General features: G+C 43.8%; 1 protein-coding gene across 1 annotated transcript; it reads right to left on the bottom strand.

Moving 5' to 3' along the window:
- Positions 1 to 430: 430 nt before the first annotated feature.
- On the bottom strand, positions 431 to 8,209 carry LOC147887453 (uncharacterized). The gene is made up of 2 exons (XM_087394729.1): positions 7,684 to 8,209; positions 431 to 1,591 (listed from the first exon to the last, which is right to left on the bottom strand). The coding sequence occupies exons 1-2, from the start codon at positions 8,152 to 8,154 to the stop codon at positions 1,100 to 1,102; spliced, it is 963 nt and encodes a 320-aa protein (XP_087250855.1). The 5' UTR covers positions 8,155 to 8,209; the 3' UTR covers positions 431 to 1,099.
- Positions 8,210 to 18,042: the final 9,833 nt, after the last annotated feature.

Here is an 18,042-nt window from a genome sequence, read left to right as displayed (position 1 = left end):
CTGTAGATGCCCCAAAAAAACAAGACCTAAAGATAGGTATCCAACATGTGCTATGGTTTTCTATGCTTCTTGTAGCTCTTTCCACTTGTTTTCTTTCAGGTGGTCATTCAAATTTCATTTAGAACATTCTTTGCCCCTCTAGAAAGCCTAAACAACCCAAATGTCAACAAGGCCACTGCAAAGAAGAACAACCAAATTGCTGTTTTTTAAATTGAACAGTATTCTAGCACGCTAATGATCTTTGAAGTGAATTCCTCTTGAATCCCAGCAGCGAGCGGCATTATCATCCTAGACATCATCTTCAAAACTCACTGACAAAACCTCATGCAGATAAACATTTCTTAGAAAGCTTCTTCAACTAACGATTAATACAGCTTTCTTTTCATGCAAGCTTTGTCCCTTTATTTTGTTGAGTCATTACCACAATTCCTTTTCATGAAATGGGCGAATCTTTGCCTGGGCAAAACAAAAGACATTCAGCAATAGATCAAAGGTATCGCAGAACTAATGAGCAATGTTCAACTAGTCAGATCACACATAAGTAAAAGCTTTCAAGTTATCATGTATCTAATCAGGCTTGTAAGCTTTCAAACAAAGCTGTCAAAAACATTCATCTACGATGTGTCCTCAATCCTGCCGAGTGTAGGGGGCCACTCAATCTGGTAAACCTTAAACGATACCCTTGACAAGCTCTCTCCAAAGAAATTCTCAGCTAGACTTTGATTTCATCACAAATGGACTCTGAAATGTCCAAAATATGCTTAATGCTTACGCAGGGAATAATCGGCTGCTTCACCACTGTCTTCCTTAGTTGAAGCAGACTCTGATCATACTTATGAAAGCTATGAACTGACACTGACACGTCCGCTCTTTATGCGACGCTGACTCAAGTCCAAGAAACATCAGTCACTGGTACTTTCACAAAATGCATCCACAGAGTTTTGAATGTAGCTTGCCTTTTTAAGAGCTCAGCTCTCAGTAAGCTCTTTCAACCTTTTATCCACGCCGACAGGATTCACATGCTTAGAACTGTTGGTTGAAGTTTCCAATGCCTAAACACATGTATCCAATGGTAAACTTATCCTGTCTTTTCCAACTATTAAATTACATTCCTTTTCTCCCTTGCTTCCCTTAGTGATCTCTTGAGACGAGATGCATGTTTCTTCCCAGTATAGTGGAGAACAAACTGTTCTCTGGCGCTACATCTTACATTGCAGAGTTCACAAGTCAACTGTTCCTGCTCTTTAACTCTAGCATCGTCATTTGAAGTTCCCTCCGTAATTTGAGAGTCAGTCTTCTCAGTTTCTCTTTCATCACCAGGCTTCCTTTTGTCCTGGCCTGTTTCTCTTTCACCATCTGCGCATTGTTTTACTGAGTTTGATGGAGACTTTGATTCTGTATCCATACCTTCCAGCTTCGTTTTCCCAAAAAATTCTACCTGAAATTTAAGTTGGCTCTGGTGCCTCTTCCCAATAACATGCTGCTGAAGTATCGCCTCCGTGATGCAATCTATTCTGCATAAATGACACCACCCACGCCCTATTTCCCGTGGCTTTTTTTGTTTAGGCACTCGCATTCTTTTACCACTCCTCTGCAGCAGCACACTCAACAGAATTTGCAATGTTAAAAGACCAGCTCACGTTTTAGATTATTTGAAAGGCAACACACAAAATAGACATCCACTCTTTGGACTGTTGAATTGGGGGGATTCAGTGCTTATACAGGCAATCCAACTACTTCCCAAGGTTAAGTCAAAGCATTATCAGCATGAACCCAGTGGCACACAAAAGAATTATGTACAAAAATTTCAGAGAGGCACCACAAGATTAAGATGTTGAGTTTTGAGTTGGAAATGAGAGCCCCATCTGTGAGCCCCCATATAAGGAGGAAATCCAAGCAGAACCACCGGCATTAGATGGGAGGCAATGGGAGCGCATGCCCAAAGTTTAGGGCTGTGCATACACTAAAGAAAGCTGCCAGATCTGCAGCCATTTTTGACTTACAGGAGGGCCTATTTATTAAACTGAATTCTTTACCTAACACGACCCCAATCACTCCTGGAGATCAGGACCTGCACAAACAACAAATCATAGAACCATGAGAAAAGGCAGGCAAGCTCACCACCCAGCCCTGATGCTCACGGGTCCAAAACCCGTAGGACCCAAGCATCCCCCGAGCCACAGGCTGGGCTGCTGGCAACATCTACATCCAACCAGTCCAAAACTACCCTAGTGTTCCATACCATCAGAAGGCGCCCATAAGGCCTCAGGACTGTGCTGGGAATCCGAGCTACGCTAGAAAGAATGTGCGCGTCCACAACACAATCCAAGATCCAGACCAGTAACAAAGAGCCAAGCTTGCTCTGACTTGCGTGATTGAAAACTAAACCCCTAGGCTCCTTATATAGGCTCGCACCCAGTGTTGCTAAAAATTTTAGGAACCCGAACTCGTCCATTTTCCTTGCAATCCACCTGAGAATCGCCTACCTAGCCCCTAGCCTCCCCAGAGGTAGTCTTGTGTGCCTAAGCACGCGTCAGATACGATCCATGCACATGACATACTCCCTTTCCTCTGATAACTCACTCTTGAGTTCATAAGAACGTCCGAAAACTCTCGCTTAAGGTTAATCAATGTCTTCCATGTCGAGTCCTCAACACGATCCTCCCAATTAATCTTGTATTCCATGATTGTCCTATTTCTAACTTCACGATCACAAAATCCAAGAATACTTTTCAGTTCGTGCAGTACAAAGGTCAAATCTTCAACCTCTATAAGTTCTTGAGAAGTTACTCTACCTGATCCTCAGCACCAAACATTTCCATCAGTCCATTGACATGAAAGACTAGATACATTCTTACATTGGGAGGCAATTCCTGTTCACATGCAACTTGGCCAATTCTTCGGATAATCTTGAATTGGCCATAGTATTTGGGGGATAATTTCCTAACCTGTCCAGTACTTAGGCTCTTGGATTCCTTGGGAATACGCAAATATACCATCATTCCAATAGAGAACTCTCTAGGTGAACGATGTGTCATGAGGGCACCATCACATATCTACACCGGGTTAGATCATATGGGGACTGCACATCAGGGAGACAGAGGTTGCCATGGTTGGCTCTCGATTTCTCCATGAGGTGGCAGGAGAGGGAGACGAGCGATGCTGGTATGCACGGACTCACAGATGGTTTGTGAGACTAGGGTTCCACATCGATAGGATACCTCCTTTTCAGTACAGTTTAGATGCCCCTCCGGTACTCCCACCCACCATCCCGATTGGGCCACATACCAACCAGGTCATTCGAGAGGATCTCCTACAGCTACACACCTTTAGGACCTGGTTGGAGCCGAGGGAGCTTCCAGTGAAGCTGAGTTTCTACAGAGATTACTGTCTTCGCATTTTCATCACACCACCGGGGTACACTGAGCTTCATATGCGTCACTCACTACGGATCTCCATCGGACAGTTTTGGGTATCATCACACCACCTCCGCATAGAGAGCGGCAGAGCAGAGGGGATTCCTAGGGAGCATCGCTTATGCATACTGTGCGATTGTCAAGAGGTTGAGTCGGAGGAGCGTTTTATTTTCAAGTGCCCAGTGTACTACGAGATCCGAGGTCGCTACCACTACCTCTTCAGAGACGGCTCTGGGCTCCTTTTGAGATTCCTCGCCTACCCAGATCAGAGATGCCTCGCGGCCTTCATTCAAATCCGACATAGAGAGTACTTACTCAGGCGACAGGGCTTGGTCACATCATCAGACACCTCTCACAGCAGCATCACAGAGTTCTTCCCATCGAGTGACATTGATCATCCAGTCTCTAGCCGCCGACGTGACAGAGACCCCGACCCGACGATCGCAGCATGACACACGAGACATCGAGGGGACACACAGATCACTCTGAGGGACCTCCCGTCATTGTTTGGACCTGGGATACGTCCCACGGCAGTCACGGTGGCTTTGGTCTTGCGTCGAGCCTCGTCCAGGAGACCGAGCCGCACGGCACCCCTTGACGGGCACCAACGTCCCATTACCGGCTATGCACCAGCCAGGGGGACATGACATACAGAGGATTCCGCTCTGCTCCAGTCCTTTTCTTTTCATTGTTACATCCAGATGTATTTGATTATGTATGATCAGACTTAGGATTCAACACGGGTGATGATGCTCGTTTCAGTAGCTCCACCCTTACTGTGATTTGTATCAGGTTTTCTTTCAGTCTCATAGACCCATCGGTCTTCCGAAGACTCTAATAAAATTTCTTTATTTCTTTTTCTATGCTATGCAGAAGAAGGGAGCATCCTTCGTGTGGGCTGAAAAACAAATTGCAGCATTTGAGATGCTAAAAGAAAAGCTTACCACATACCTAGTATTGATCTTACCAGATCTTCGGAAAGCTTTTCACATCCAAGCTTATCCATGTGGAAAGAATGGCCTTGGAGCAGTCATTATGCAAGAAGGACGAGTAGTGGCCTACAAGAGTAGAATTTTGTAGGATGTTGAAAGACATCTAGGCATTTATAAGAAGGATGTTGAAAGACATCTGGGCTGTAATTCATGCCTTTGCTACGTGGAAGCATTATTTGCTTGGGGCTGATTTCACAGTGCAGACAGATCATCAATCTCTGAGATATTTCCTCACTCAAACGAAGTTATCTGAGAAGCATATACGATGGGCCAATTTCTTATCCATATTTCACTTCTAGATAGTGCGTGTGGAAGATAAAAAGAATGTAGTGGCCGATGCATTATCAAGGAAGCCTCAGGTTTCCGCAATAATTATTGCTTACCACAGTGAGTTGGATGCAATGAAGGACCAGTATGCTCAGCATGAGGATTTCTCTAGAATTTATGACCAGCTGTCTAATAATCAGCGACATGACCATCATACTCTCAGAGATAACTTCATTATGATGCATGGACGCCTTTGTGTCACAAAGAAGCTAAGGTCAAAGGTTATGATAGAAAGCCATGCTCCACCGTATGCTGGACATAGAGGCATTGATGCTACGGTTAAAGCAATGAAATACTTTTTCTATTGGCCAGCTTCGAGACGAGATGTGGATGTAGACACTTGGATTGTTGCAGCCATTGCCAATCCCAGATAAACCGTAAGAGAGCATTGCCATGAATTTTATATTTGATCTTCTTAGGACACCTACACGGAATGATGGTCTCTGGACTATTATATGCCGGTTCAGTAAGCAAGCACACAGCGGATCATATGGCAAAGTTGTTCATGCAGAACATTTTCAAATACCATGGGATGCCTCAGTCTATTGTAAGTGACAGAGATCCGAGCATGACGAGTCTCTTTTGAAGAGGGCTCTTTGAGAATATGGGCACTACGTTGAGATTTTCATTTTCTTTTCATCATCGGTCAGATGGGCAGTCTGAAGAGGCTAATTTGACTGCTCTAGATTTGCTGAAATGTTATGTGTCTGAGCATAAGACACAATGGGAGCACTTTCTGCCCTTAGTAGAATTTGTTTACAACAATGCTATGCATACTTCCACTGAGAAAGCTCCTTTTGAAATAGTGGAAGGAGACAAAAAAGTTCCACCTATCTTCCATACAAAAGATGAGACTTTTAGAAGCTATTAGGTATGTTGAAAGCATGGATGTGGCATATAAGAAGGTAACGCAAGCTCTCCAAAAGACTCAGGCAAAGCAAAAGAAGGCAGCTGTTCGTCATCGTGAATTGATATTTAATGAAGGTGATTGGGTTGTTTTGCGCATTGAAAAGGCAAGGCTGAAAAAGAAAAGGAGCAAAGACCTACTGTTCCCCAAACTCAGCATGAAATATTGTAGGCCTTTTCAAGTTTCAGAGAAGCTAGGTGATGTAGCCTATAAGTTGAAGCTACCAGATCACTGGAGGATTCACAATGCTTTCTATGTGAGAGAAAATGTCTCCTCATAATCGATGCCCTTCTTCTAAGCATAGCTTTTTGCAACCAGCCGTGCCTTGTACCTGTCAATGGACCCATCTGACTTTCTTTTTACTTTGAAAACCCATCTGGTACCCATGGCATTCTTTCCTAGTGGCAAATCCACAAGATTCCAAGTCTGATTTTTCTCAATAGACTGCAGCTCATCTTACATGGCATGCATCCAATGCACATTGTCCTTGGCTTCCTCAACAATAGCAGGCTCTTCCTCATCAAGAAGAGTACCACAAAAGCTGATTCAACAGAAAGAGCCCTCCCTTCGTGCCTTGCTGCAGTACGAGTTCTGCTAGGTAAAGGAGCATCAAGCCTACTCTCCCTGAGAGTTTGGAGCAGCTAATTTGGAACAGTTTTGGCTATGTGTATTTCTGTAATCTCTTGCCTGATAGCACCTTCCACTACCTGTGGAGGAACTAAATCAGCCGGTGGCTGAATCGGGGCATGTGGAGCAGGAGGAGCTTGCTGTAAATGCCGATTTTCAATCAGGGATTTCAGATGCGGAATCCAAAGCAATGGGTAGTAATCCCTCAAAAACATCATTTGATGTGGAAGAATTAAATTCAGCTTGTGTATGTGCTGAATTTTCCTTGTCTGGCCCTTACATCGAAACTCAACAAGCACATGAGCATATGCAACACATCCAAAGACACAAAAATGTTCCACTGAAGGCTTTCTCCCATGCCAAACTTCATATAGAGTCTTTGTTTTTTTCAAAGCCTTAGTGGGAGCCCGATTCAAAACATAGTTGGCACACATGAGACCCTCAAGCCAAAACTTGTGAAACAACTTTTTGCTTGTGAGCATGCATCTATCCATAAGAGTTCTATTCTTCCGCTCAGCTTTGCCATTTTGCTCAGAAGTGAGCCTCACTGTAAGCTGATGTGTGATGCCTCTCTCTTTCAAATAAATGTGACATAATAGAGTTTAAGGTTCGAAGATCTTAAGAGAACATTAATCATTACACCAGTGTTAACTCTCCCTAATATGGACAAGGAGTTCTTTCTTGTAGGTATAGATGCGAGTGGTACCTAGATTGAAGCAATGTTGATGCAAGGAGGGCATCCCATTGCTTATGAGAGTAGAAAGCTTCAACGAGCCGTGTTGAAATATATCATAAATGAGAAGAAGTTATTGACAATTGTTCATGCTTTGAAGTTATGGAAGCATTATCTATATAGTTTTGCTTTTAAGATTAAGACTGATCATCAAAGTATCATGCGCTTATTTTCTCAACCCATCGTCTCTAAAGGAAAAAACAAATGGGCCCAATATATTCAATCCTTTAGGCAACCAAATATTAAATATCAGCCACGGAAGGAGAATTTGGTAGCCAATGTGATTAAGGGGAAGGCAGTAGGATTATGTGACACATCCTCAGCAATCTGATTCTTGCTCAAAGGAGTGCACCGGACCTAGGTTGGAATTGACTTGACCTGATTGGAGGCTAATACCATTAGCGTATTGTTCAAGAAAAAACCAGCATGTTGCGCACCATGACTTGCGCCAAACACTCGCATCTAACCAGTGGATACCTTTTGTGATTGCAGTGGAGTTCAACAAGAAACATGGAGGCCCCGACGAGTGAGAACCCCTTGTATGTACAGGCACCTGGGTTCCCTTGAGGAGGTTCAGTCCATTATATTTACGTTTGCAAGTCTAGGGAAAAAGAAACTATATCCCTAAATGAACCATTTTCAAACAGGATCGAGAGGTTACAGAATGTAAGATCCACCAACCCTAAGAGGCGTGTCCATTGCACCTGCGTTGATTCCTTCGACCCTAGACCCATTATAGCCCCAAGTCTGCTGGGAGGACTGCTCATGGTGAGCTTCAACGATCCTTCCAGGCGCTGGAATAGGAGCGAGGACAGGCGGGGGGAGGGGAGCGAAAACAGGCTGGAGAGCAGGAGGCAGAATAGGCTGAGGATGAGCATTGTAGGGGGGTAGTGATAGTTGAGGAGCACTGCTTGGAGGAAGGGGGAGCAGCAAGCTGCAGCAGGCTTGCTCCAAAGACTCAAGGGTGTGGTAGCCCAAGCTTGGAAAAGGAAGCAGAAAGGGGGGCGACTGTTGCTGGAGATGCTGCTGAAGCTGAGGGAGGGCTTGCTGAGGCTGAGAGGGAGGGGGGAAGGCCAAGGGGAAGGGGTCCATAGCTTGCTTGCCTTTGCAAGGAAGATTTATCGGCAACAACTGGTTGCCTCTAGGGGCCATGAAAAAAACCGGATTTTCGCGGTTTGCAACCCCTCCTTTCACGTGAACACTAAGAGAGCACACAAGAAGGGTGGTTTGCAACTCGTCGTTTGCAGCGCACCTTGTCCCTATCAAAGCTGGCCAACACGCCCCTAGGAGCTTAAGCAACAACCAAGTCTTCCCTTGTGTGATTCCAATTTGAAATCTGAAGTCCACCTCCTCCCACGTGAACAGACTCTAAGCCTTCTCACTCACTTAACTGTTGTGGAGCAACCCGTAGGCTCACCACCTAATGTCTGTTCGCATTCAAATCCATTGGGATGTCCTGTGTTGCCTGTGAGCGTAGGCCACGAGCCAAGGTAGATGGCCATGTGTGTGAGTGGGGGTGTGATTGGGAAAAAACTTGAGAAATGCCACTCTTGTTGACTTGAGAAAATCCACTGGTACAATAATAATCGCTTTCGCACACAACCGGTTAGGCATATCTTCCCTAATAGATTGCAAAACGAGAAGGGGCATCTTCCAGTTCTCAAAAAAGGCATCACTTAAGTTTGGAAATTACTAGTCACCCTTTTTTAATGAAAAAGGAAATTCCTTTTCTTGGATGCAAGAGTATCCGTGCTCAAAGCAAGCGCAAAGGTGTTTAAGTGTAAAGCAAGGATTGAGACACCACTAACCTGAATGAAGAGGCAAGGGGTATGTGGCATGTTGTAAAGCAGGAAAAGGTGGACAAAGTGGAGTATTAACTCCAAGGGATAGCTTGAAGAGAAGGAAATCACTAAATTTATCTCCTCCTTCATTGTTCATATGGCTAGTTCACTAGGGATTCAGATGCAATTGATTACAGAGAGATACACATCGCTTGACACTAAGAGAGTGAGAAGACTCACACAAGAGATCATTGCATCAAGTGAAGAAAAGGTTCCTCCTTTCTTCCTCATTGCAACTGTGAATACAATTTGGGTATTTTATAGGGTATCCATTATGTTGGCTCCTACGGTCTCCTACCATTTTTTACCAATTGGGGGCCCCTATTGATGTGATGCACATGAGAGAGAGAGAGAGAGAGAGAGAGAGAGAGAGAGAGAGAGAACTCAAGCTAGAAATTGTGTTTCCCAAAGTTCATAAGTGGAAGTGTGTTTGATTAAGCAAAGGAAGATCGTAAGAGAGAAAGCTTGAAACCATAGTACTTGAATGTAGGGAGTGGATGGTAAGAGACTGAGAACTCTCGAACATAGATAGGTCTCTCCAAATCCATTCAGTCAAGTGTTATTGGATGCAAGACAAGCCTATAGCTAAAGGTTGAGCTCCACATGAAGCCTTGGAGAAGAGAAATTGAGCTTGGGTTACAAGTAGCTTGAAATTTTGAAGTGATGCAACGTCTAGCTGAAGATCTACTAGCACTCTCTACCTTCTCGATAGGAGAGGTGAAGTGGTCAAGGAATAGCCCCTTGTATGCAAAAATCTCCGGAATTCCTGCTTTTTGTGTGGTCTCTCAAGCCACACAGTCAAAAACTACCAGCCTTGCCCCCCAGCTCCTCCCACCAACCATGATGAAAAGTGGGTCCCTAAGGAGGTCACTGCACAAGCTAACCTGCCCAAGTCAATTAGCCCGAGTACCAACTCTCTAAAATAAAAATCTTCTCCAATTATCCTCAAGAAGGAAGATGTGGAAGAGCCCTCCTATGTCTCTAAAACCCCTCTTGATTCCTTAGCAAGTGAAGATCCTCATGAACAAATGCAAGAGAAACCGAAGGAGGATGTAGAGAATGGTTGTTCTAAGGAATCCGAGGAAGAAATCAACAAGATAGATGAGATGCTGATATAGGATAATGGAGGGATAATGACAACGAATTAGAAGAAGAGCTTCCCATTCAACATCTCAAGAAAGATGTGATTCTACATGGTAAGGCGAAGGCAGTCATTCATAATAAGAGAATACTATCTTAGGTCAAAGAAGGCTTTGCACTGTCTAATAGCCCCAACCCCAGGGTGAAAGGGGGGCAAAAGAAACATGGTAAAAGTAAACCTATCTCATTCATCCCACTCAACGTGTGTGGGCTGACTGACCCCTCTAGGGGGGAAGCTATAGCTAGGTGACTAAGGGAGAACTCTCTCTCACCCACTTTTTGGGCCCTTCGAAGGTGCAAGCAATACACTGGCGGAAAGATTAAAGACTATTTACAAGAGAAGAGGGTGGTAATACACCCAACATGAGGAAGGCACTGCCATTGGTATACTGTCCCATTACAAGCAAGGAGTCCTCAAACGTGATGCAGATGTTTTGGGAAGATGGGTTGCCTTGCAGTGTATTGTTAAAGGCAAGCAGTTTACGGCAGTAATCTCTGTGTATGGCACCAACAAGCTGCTAAGAAAGAAAAAGAACTTGAAATTCTCTTGAATGTGTTGATGGGAATGCTGTTATGCTAGGGGATAGAGCAAAGGGAGGATAGATGGATGGGCAAAGGAACAATGTTCAAAGGCTTTGAGTTGCAGGAGTGGGAATCAATTAAGGATGCACTACAACTGGTTGATCCAGGTACAGTTGGGACTTTCACTTGGCCCAATAGACAACTTGGTGATCTCAGGAGAGAAGCAAGGCTTGATAGAGCCTATGTCTCTGAGGACCTGCTCAAATGTGCTCTAAAGGTTAAGTCACAGGTGTTCTCCTCTCTGGTAATTTCATATCACAAACCACTCCTAATGGTCACCGATTTTGGAGAGGGAAGAGCCTCACCTTCTTAGTTCAAATCTGGCCCCTCCCTCTTTTTTATGCAAGCAGTGCAAAAGCATATCCTTGAGGTCTGGAAACCCACATTTTTTGAGTGCGAAATGCCACTAGATTCTAGCTGAAAGAAGCTGTCTATACAACTCAAGATATTCTAAAGCTGTGAGAAAAATTAGGGCTTAAATTCACGCCAAGAGAATGGATGCCATCAATGCAAAGATTGAAAGTTTGGAAGTGCTTGCAAAACGAAGGGCCCTTTAAATGCACAAGAAGACCTGGTACGGGCCAAACATGAGTTTTGGAGGTTGGAATGGATAAGGCTTCAAGATACCGAGGTGTAATTCAGAAATTGGTGGACTGGTAAAATGGTCAAACCCTCAAAGGAGGTTTTTAAGATGACTAGAATAAAGAGGCAAAATAAAGAGATCCCTTGGCTTCAGAAGGGGGACAACAGTAGATGTTTCTTTCAACTTTTTCTATCCTCTAATTCATAGAAGAGCGATGAGAGTGAAGTAGCAAGAGCTATTTGTCAGGCAACTAGGAAAAAAGTTTTGGGATAATTACATGGAAGCTCCCTTGAGTCTCCAGGAACTCAAGAATGTTGTGTCAATCATGAAAGATGGGAAGACTCCTAGAGGAGATAGCCTACCGGCTGAATTTTATAAGTTTTTTTGGGATGCCGTGGGCCCTAAACTCCTAGTAGTGTAGGAAGAGAGATTAAAGAATCAGCAACTCCCTTCTCACATTAATGCTGGGATTATCAAGCTCAACCGCAAAGAGGGTCAAAGGGATCGCCTCAAGAACGGGCGACCCCTCACCATGCTCAATTCTAGCTACAAAGTCTTTGCAAAGGTTCTGGCTCCGAGAATCCAGGCCAGGATGGATATAAAGGATGACATCTTTTAGAAGCCATAGTCAATCTCTAGGAAGGTTGTGAGTATGCAAGAGACACTAAGCAACACATTTGTTTCATCAAAGTGGACTTTAACAAAGCATATTTCTTATTCAGACTCTTCAAGAACCAACATCAAGCTACTCTTGACCAATGCTACAGCCAAGGCATATGTAAACAAGGTCATGACATATCCTTTCACTTTAAAAGGTCTACAAGACAAGGTTGTCCCATTGCTCCCCTTCTTTTTGCTATTGCAATAGCAAATGCCTTGGGATGGCTTCTTCTAAACAAAGCCTAGGAAGGCTCTTTGAAAGGCATTCACCTTCCTTTGGGGAAATGGTTAGTTTCTCAATAGCTTGCAGATGACACTAACCTGAACCCTCGCAATTCTCGAGAGCATGTCAGGGTTGTTTTGAATTGCCTATAAATTTTTTGCATAGCCTCTAGATCCCAGATCAATCACATGAAAGCTGGCTATCCAACTTTGAGTGGTGATAATCAAGAAGACCTGGATAAGCTTGGCTGCCATAAAATCCCCAAAGGGATAGCTTTCAGACTTTTAGGCATTCCCACGGAAGTCTCCATGAAGGATAGATGGGAATGGGTGATGGCCAGATCTAGTAGAAAGCTTGATAGATGGAGAGGCTTCTAGGCCAACCTAGCTGGAAGGAAGGTGGTTTTCAATTATTGTATCTATCCTATCATCGTTTTTTACTTGTCTAGCTCCAAATTTGGGCTAGACAAGTTTATGCAGATCTTTTCTTCAGGAAGGGAGCAAGAGAATCTTTAAAGTAAGATGGAACTTTTGCACCAGACCTAAGTTTGAGGGAGTTTTTGGAGTGGTTGACGTGAAGTAGGATGCTGCTAAGTCAATTGTAGGTTGGATAATCAAGGCCATATTGCATCTTGATCTTGGCTGGGCTCAATTACTAGCTCACAATTTCTAATTTATTCGTCCTAGCAGAGCTACTAAATGAAGGACTATCCTATCCTCTATGCTATCTTATGTCCAGATCCCTTCTCCACTAGTTCTAGATATCCTTATGGTTAGTCCTTGAGTCAATTAAAAGTCAGCTCATCTTCTCTAGAAAATGAGCTTTCATGAGTCTCGACTCTATCTAGGTGTCTATCATCCATTAAAATTATCCCCTTGAGGATGCATAGTTGCTAACAACTAGTCTACTCCACAAGAAGGGATTAAGGACACGGGGAAGTTGTGGTTGAGGAACCAGCTTAGATGGATGACTTGATGGGAGATCCGTCAAGCTTTAGAATGTCCAATTAACATGTAGACCTATTGAACTCAAGACTTGCCTTATGGGAGGGGGACATACAAAGGAAAGGAGGAGCTGTGCTCGATTATTTGTTGGAATCCAGTTGGGTTAGCTCTAACAACATGCCCACACCTACTGAGGACATAAGTAACATTCCTAGGGCACCAACTCAATATGCAATATGTTACTACCCTCGTCCAAAATCCAAGGTATGGGGGGACAAGGTCCATATATAATATGCATGGATTTCCTTTTAAAATGTAAGGGAAAAATATGAAAATTTCATGTCTGAACTTCTTTCTTCACTTGCTGCTTGTCTGATGGAGAGAGAGAAGAACCTTGACGGCATGGGGAGTCGGGGGTGCTACCACCACTAGAGCCCCTCTAGCTAAACCAAAGGTACACCATTAAGAAGCCTATTCTTCAAATCAAGCAATGAACTCATTGCTACAAAGAGGGAACGGGGGATGGAAAAGCAATTTGGGTAGGGAGGCTATACCAAACATAGAGGAAGGCTGGCAAAAAAGGGGGAAAAAAAGAGGATGTTATGGCTAATGCATTGGAGGGATTACCTCAAAATTTTAGAAATATGCTAATACAATATAAGGATATCATGCCTACTTAATCCTAAAGGAGATACAACCTAAAAGGAAGATTGAGCATGATATAAAATTAATCTCCATAAGTATTTTTCCAAATAAGACAGCATATCAAACTTCTCCATTGGAGCAAGTTGAGATAAGAAGGGAAGTACAAGAGTTGTTGCAAAAGGAAATGATGAGGGAGAGTGTTTCTCGATATCTGTGTCCAATGTTGCTTGTCACAAAGAAAGGAGAATGTGTGGGCAGTAAAGTTGTGAATATTAAGTGCACATGACCCTTATCCCATAGGAATGATATAATTGATGAACTGCAAGGTAAAAGCTACTTTATTAGAGTGAATTAAAATCAAGGTATTGGCAAATAAGATAAGAGATAGGGACCAATGAAATATAGCCTTCAAGACAACGGATGAAATGGACAATTGTTCCATTTGGTCACTGTAATGCACCTCATGTAACTTTTAGTAAGTCAATGAATCATGTGTTGGGGTAGCTAGTTTTGGGCGAATTTATCATCATGTGTTTGGATGACACGTTGATGTACAAGAAGTTACAAGAGGACCTATTGCATGTGGAAAAGTTGATACAGGTGATCTTATCTCGTGTGAAGCTGTAGTAGATCTAGTCGTGTAATACGGTTGATCTCATCTCATGGGATCAAGGGAAATAGGGCATCCAAGATGTATTGAAAGGGCGAGAGTTGATCCATCTGGATCCCCTAGCTATCAAACCATCGGAGATGCATACGTACCAAGCTATGTTGACCCCACATTTTGCAAGTCATCATAATAGCTCCAGTGCTAATCTCGGCAATCTCTAGCTATGTAGAGTCCAAAAACTGTGAATGTATATAACTGTCTGGAAGATATCATCAATCTGGAGAGGTGTCATGGCAAACTCTACCTATATAATTTGATGAGGGACTAAGGGCTTACTCCGAATCATCCGAGAGCCCATAACCACCTGTAGTTGCTCAAGCCTCTTCCAATCTGTCGCGTCGATAGGTCATCTCCCCAAAAGGGTGCTGCACACATGGCTCTCAATCTCACAAGTACATCAGAAAGCTATCCCTTCATATGAGGGTACTAGAAGTGTGCTTGAAAACATTGTCGCTCTAGACAAGCTAGAGCCCCCTGCCCATGTATAAGTCATACTCTTGTTGCATGGACCATCTTGAAGACTAGGCTCGAGAAAATTGCTCCAAGGTATGTGTATGACTACACGATCTCTATAGGTTTGTCTTGGTACTTGAAACTGTGTCAATGAAGCACGACTTGTGAAGTGTTGAAAATTATAAACTTGGTCTTGCCAAGGTTGATTGTCAATCCCTCTCCCTACAAATGCCTCTAAGGCATGTAGATGTGTCTAGAGACCTACTGCTACAAAGGAGGATATGTCATCAGCATAAAGGCGTATCTGCACCATCCGATTAGCAAGTAGTGATTTCTCCCCTCCTAAGCTGTCAATGAAGGTAGCGATCTCATCGATGTAGAGCCTGAAAAGTGTTAGTGAGGGGGGTCATCCCTGCTTCACTCCAATCTTGCTCTCAACCCAATTAGATAAACCTTTCGGGCTCATACTCTATCTCTGATTGTCTCATGCACACCCATCACCCCCCATATCATGATGATGGGAATCCGCATTTCCTCAAGCCTCTTTATCAAGCGAGCTCATGGGATGGTATCAAAGGCCTTCCGAAAGTCAACGAAACAAGTGTAGACTTTTTGAGATCTCGCTCCCGCATCCTCAACAATGGCCCATAGAGTGAATATGTGACCTAGAGTAGAATGATGTCTCCTAAACCCGACCTACCCTAAAGTTTGCTACCCATGTGTCTCTATGAAGCTGATGATCTCTCTCTCCAACCACCCTAAACCACAGATCTTGGCCAATGTGTGGCTAATCATAAGTGTGCATAAATTCCCAGTATCCATGGGGTCTCCTGACTTGTGTATTGGGACAATGGTGGCAGTGCTCCATGCGGGGGGAAACTCATGGACAAACAACTTGGTTAAATAGTTGCCATCCCGTACATGATTGTGACACATTCTACACCTAGCACCCAGATGTCTAACTGGACTTTTCCTCAACAGTAAGTGTTAGGCTGTCTACCGACTCACCCCATGGGGTGGATGAAAGCAGTCCAACGGTGCATCTCAATGATGATGAAATGGTTCCCTTGACTGAGCTGTTATGGAGAGATCTGGACTTTGTGGCCTTGATTAGAACTGCGGCCTTGACATAGTGGCAAACCAACTATAGACTACGGTACAACCCCAAACGACTTGGATAAATGAAACTCGAGGGAGAGGAGGATAAATGTATGCAAGTAGTAGATAGGTTGGACACTATTGCGAAGGATCTAGTAGATGATTCCAAGGAAGACAAGGTCTATAGTAGTACCCACAGTAGTCTCCACTTTGAAACCACAGCAAGCAACCGAAGGTCAACCAGACCAGCCGCCATTGAAGAATTTTTGTGCCACAACGCACGACGGCAAATTGAGTCTTTCCAATAGAGTCTGATGAACTTGCCACTAGAAGGGGGGTCCAATGCAGGAAGTAAGAGGCAGAAGTTTGCCGACTCGAAAAATCCATTTAGCCAGCCTTTCGACCCAAAAAATCCCTTTGCATCATTTGGTGTTCGTGGATCTTAGCATCCCCTTAATTTCTAGTTGCTTTACGGTACCCCAAATTTGAAGGCTCCACAAGCGGCACCCTTAATCCCATCAGTCATTCAGGTAGGCAGAATTCCACAAAATCCAATGCAAGCATAGACTACTGGTATTCCACAAAATCTTGTGCAAGCACGAATTGTCAGTATTGCACAAAATCCGACGCAAGCACAGACTACTGGAATTCCACAAAATTCGGTGTAAGCATAGACTACCGGTATTCCACAAAATCCAGTGCAAGCACAGACTCTTGGTATTCCACAAAATTTGGTGCAAGCACAAACTGCCTGTATTCCACAAAATTCGGTGCAAGCATAGATTGTCAGTATTCCACAAAACCCGATGCAAGCGTAGATTGCCGGTGTTCCACAAAATCCAACCACAACACTACTAGCCAACCCTCAATCCAATTCGAGAATAGCACCATGGGCTGGCACAAGGGCATATCCGAGGAGAGTTTAGCCTGCCGGTAACCCACCAAATCTATTAGCATCGAAACCACCAGGCCCCCAATGAGCATCATCCCACTAGTTGTTCCAATGAATCCACACAAAGCTAGCCTCAAATGGAAGTTTGCCAAGTTTAAGGCGAGCAAGAGAGAAGATCTGGATAGTCATGTAGCCCAGTTTGAAACCCGGTGGCAAGCCAGGGAATGTTTGATGACATGGAAAAGCTGTAGCAATTTGCTGGTACCTTAAGTGGGAGGGCCATGAGCTGGTTCAGTCCATATGATGTAGGCCACTTTCTCACCTACGACGAGCTATGCCTGTAGTTTCTTCAAAGATTCCACAAATAGAAGACTCCAATGACATTTGGAAATAATACAGGAGGTCCATCAAAAGAAGCTCATGGTCAAAGATTATGCTCAGAAGTTATGCAATTCGAATGCTCATTTGGACGTGGCAAAAAGACCAACTACAGAAACATTGGCCGAGTACTTTTGCAAAGGATTAAGGGCGGACATTCATAGTGTCATCAGTGGACTAGAGATCCCCGTTGTGAATGGATTTAATGCCCTAATTGATGTTGCCAAGCGGACCAAGAGGCATTATGGATCACGTAAAAGCAAGTCCAAGAGGGATGATTCGGATAGCGAGATTGACTCATGTGGAGGATTCCGATAATGATTCAGATGATGACACGGACGAGGATAGTGAGGAGTCTAGAAGTGTCTCGTATACAACGACAATAAATCAAAGAAAAAGAAACGGCACAAGAAGCAGTGACCCAAGGTGAAGAAGGAATTAAAGAAGTCCAAAAAGGAGAAGAAGAGTGCCAAGAAGGTGGCAAGTGAAATGAAAAATATATTGAAAGAAAAACTCAAAAAGAATCACCCGTGAGAGTTTTGTTGGTACAACCCACAAGTGTGCAACAATCCGGCACAATAGGTACCCCGCAAACCAACAACTGGGGCCAATTAAGTGGCCATTGATTTGGGAGCAAAACATCATGTGGCTTAGATTCACTAGCGTAATAATTGGAACCAACAAGGCAATTGGAACTAGCAATCGAATGGTTGGGGCCAAAACTCCAGATCCGGTAAAGACTATAATTACTGTTAGGAAAATGGGCATCGGGGAGGTTGGGATTGTCCGTTATGGTGCCAGTATCAAACCTAACAAGGGTTGGAGATTGTGCGATGGCCACAGCAAGGATAAACACAACTAGATCTGCCGCTAGCACAGACTCATTCCGTCTTAATTGAAGAGATTGGTGCCCAATCCATCTGCTCATATG

This window comes from Dipteris shenzhenensis, chromosome 23 (genome assembly GCF_047967505.1).
Source record: "Dipteris shenzhenensis isolate YYH24624 ecotype China chromosome 23, Dip_SZ_1.0, whole genome shotgun sequence".
Lineage (NCBI taxonomy): Eukaryota > Viridiplantae > Streptophyta > Polypodiopsida > Gleicheniales > Dipteridaceae > Dipteris > Dipteris shenzhenensis.
This window is presented reverse-complemented; position numbering and strand designations above follow the sequence as displayed.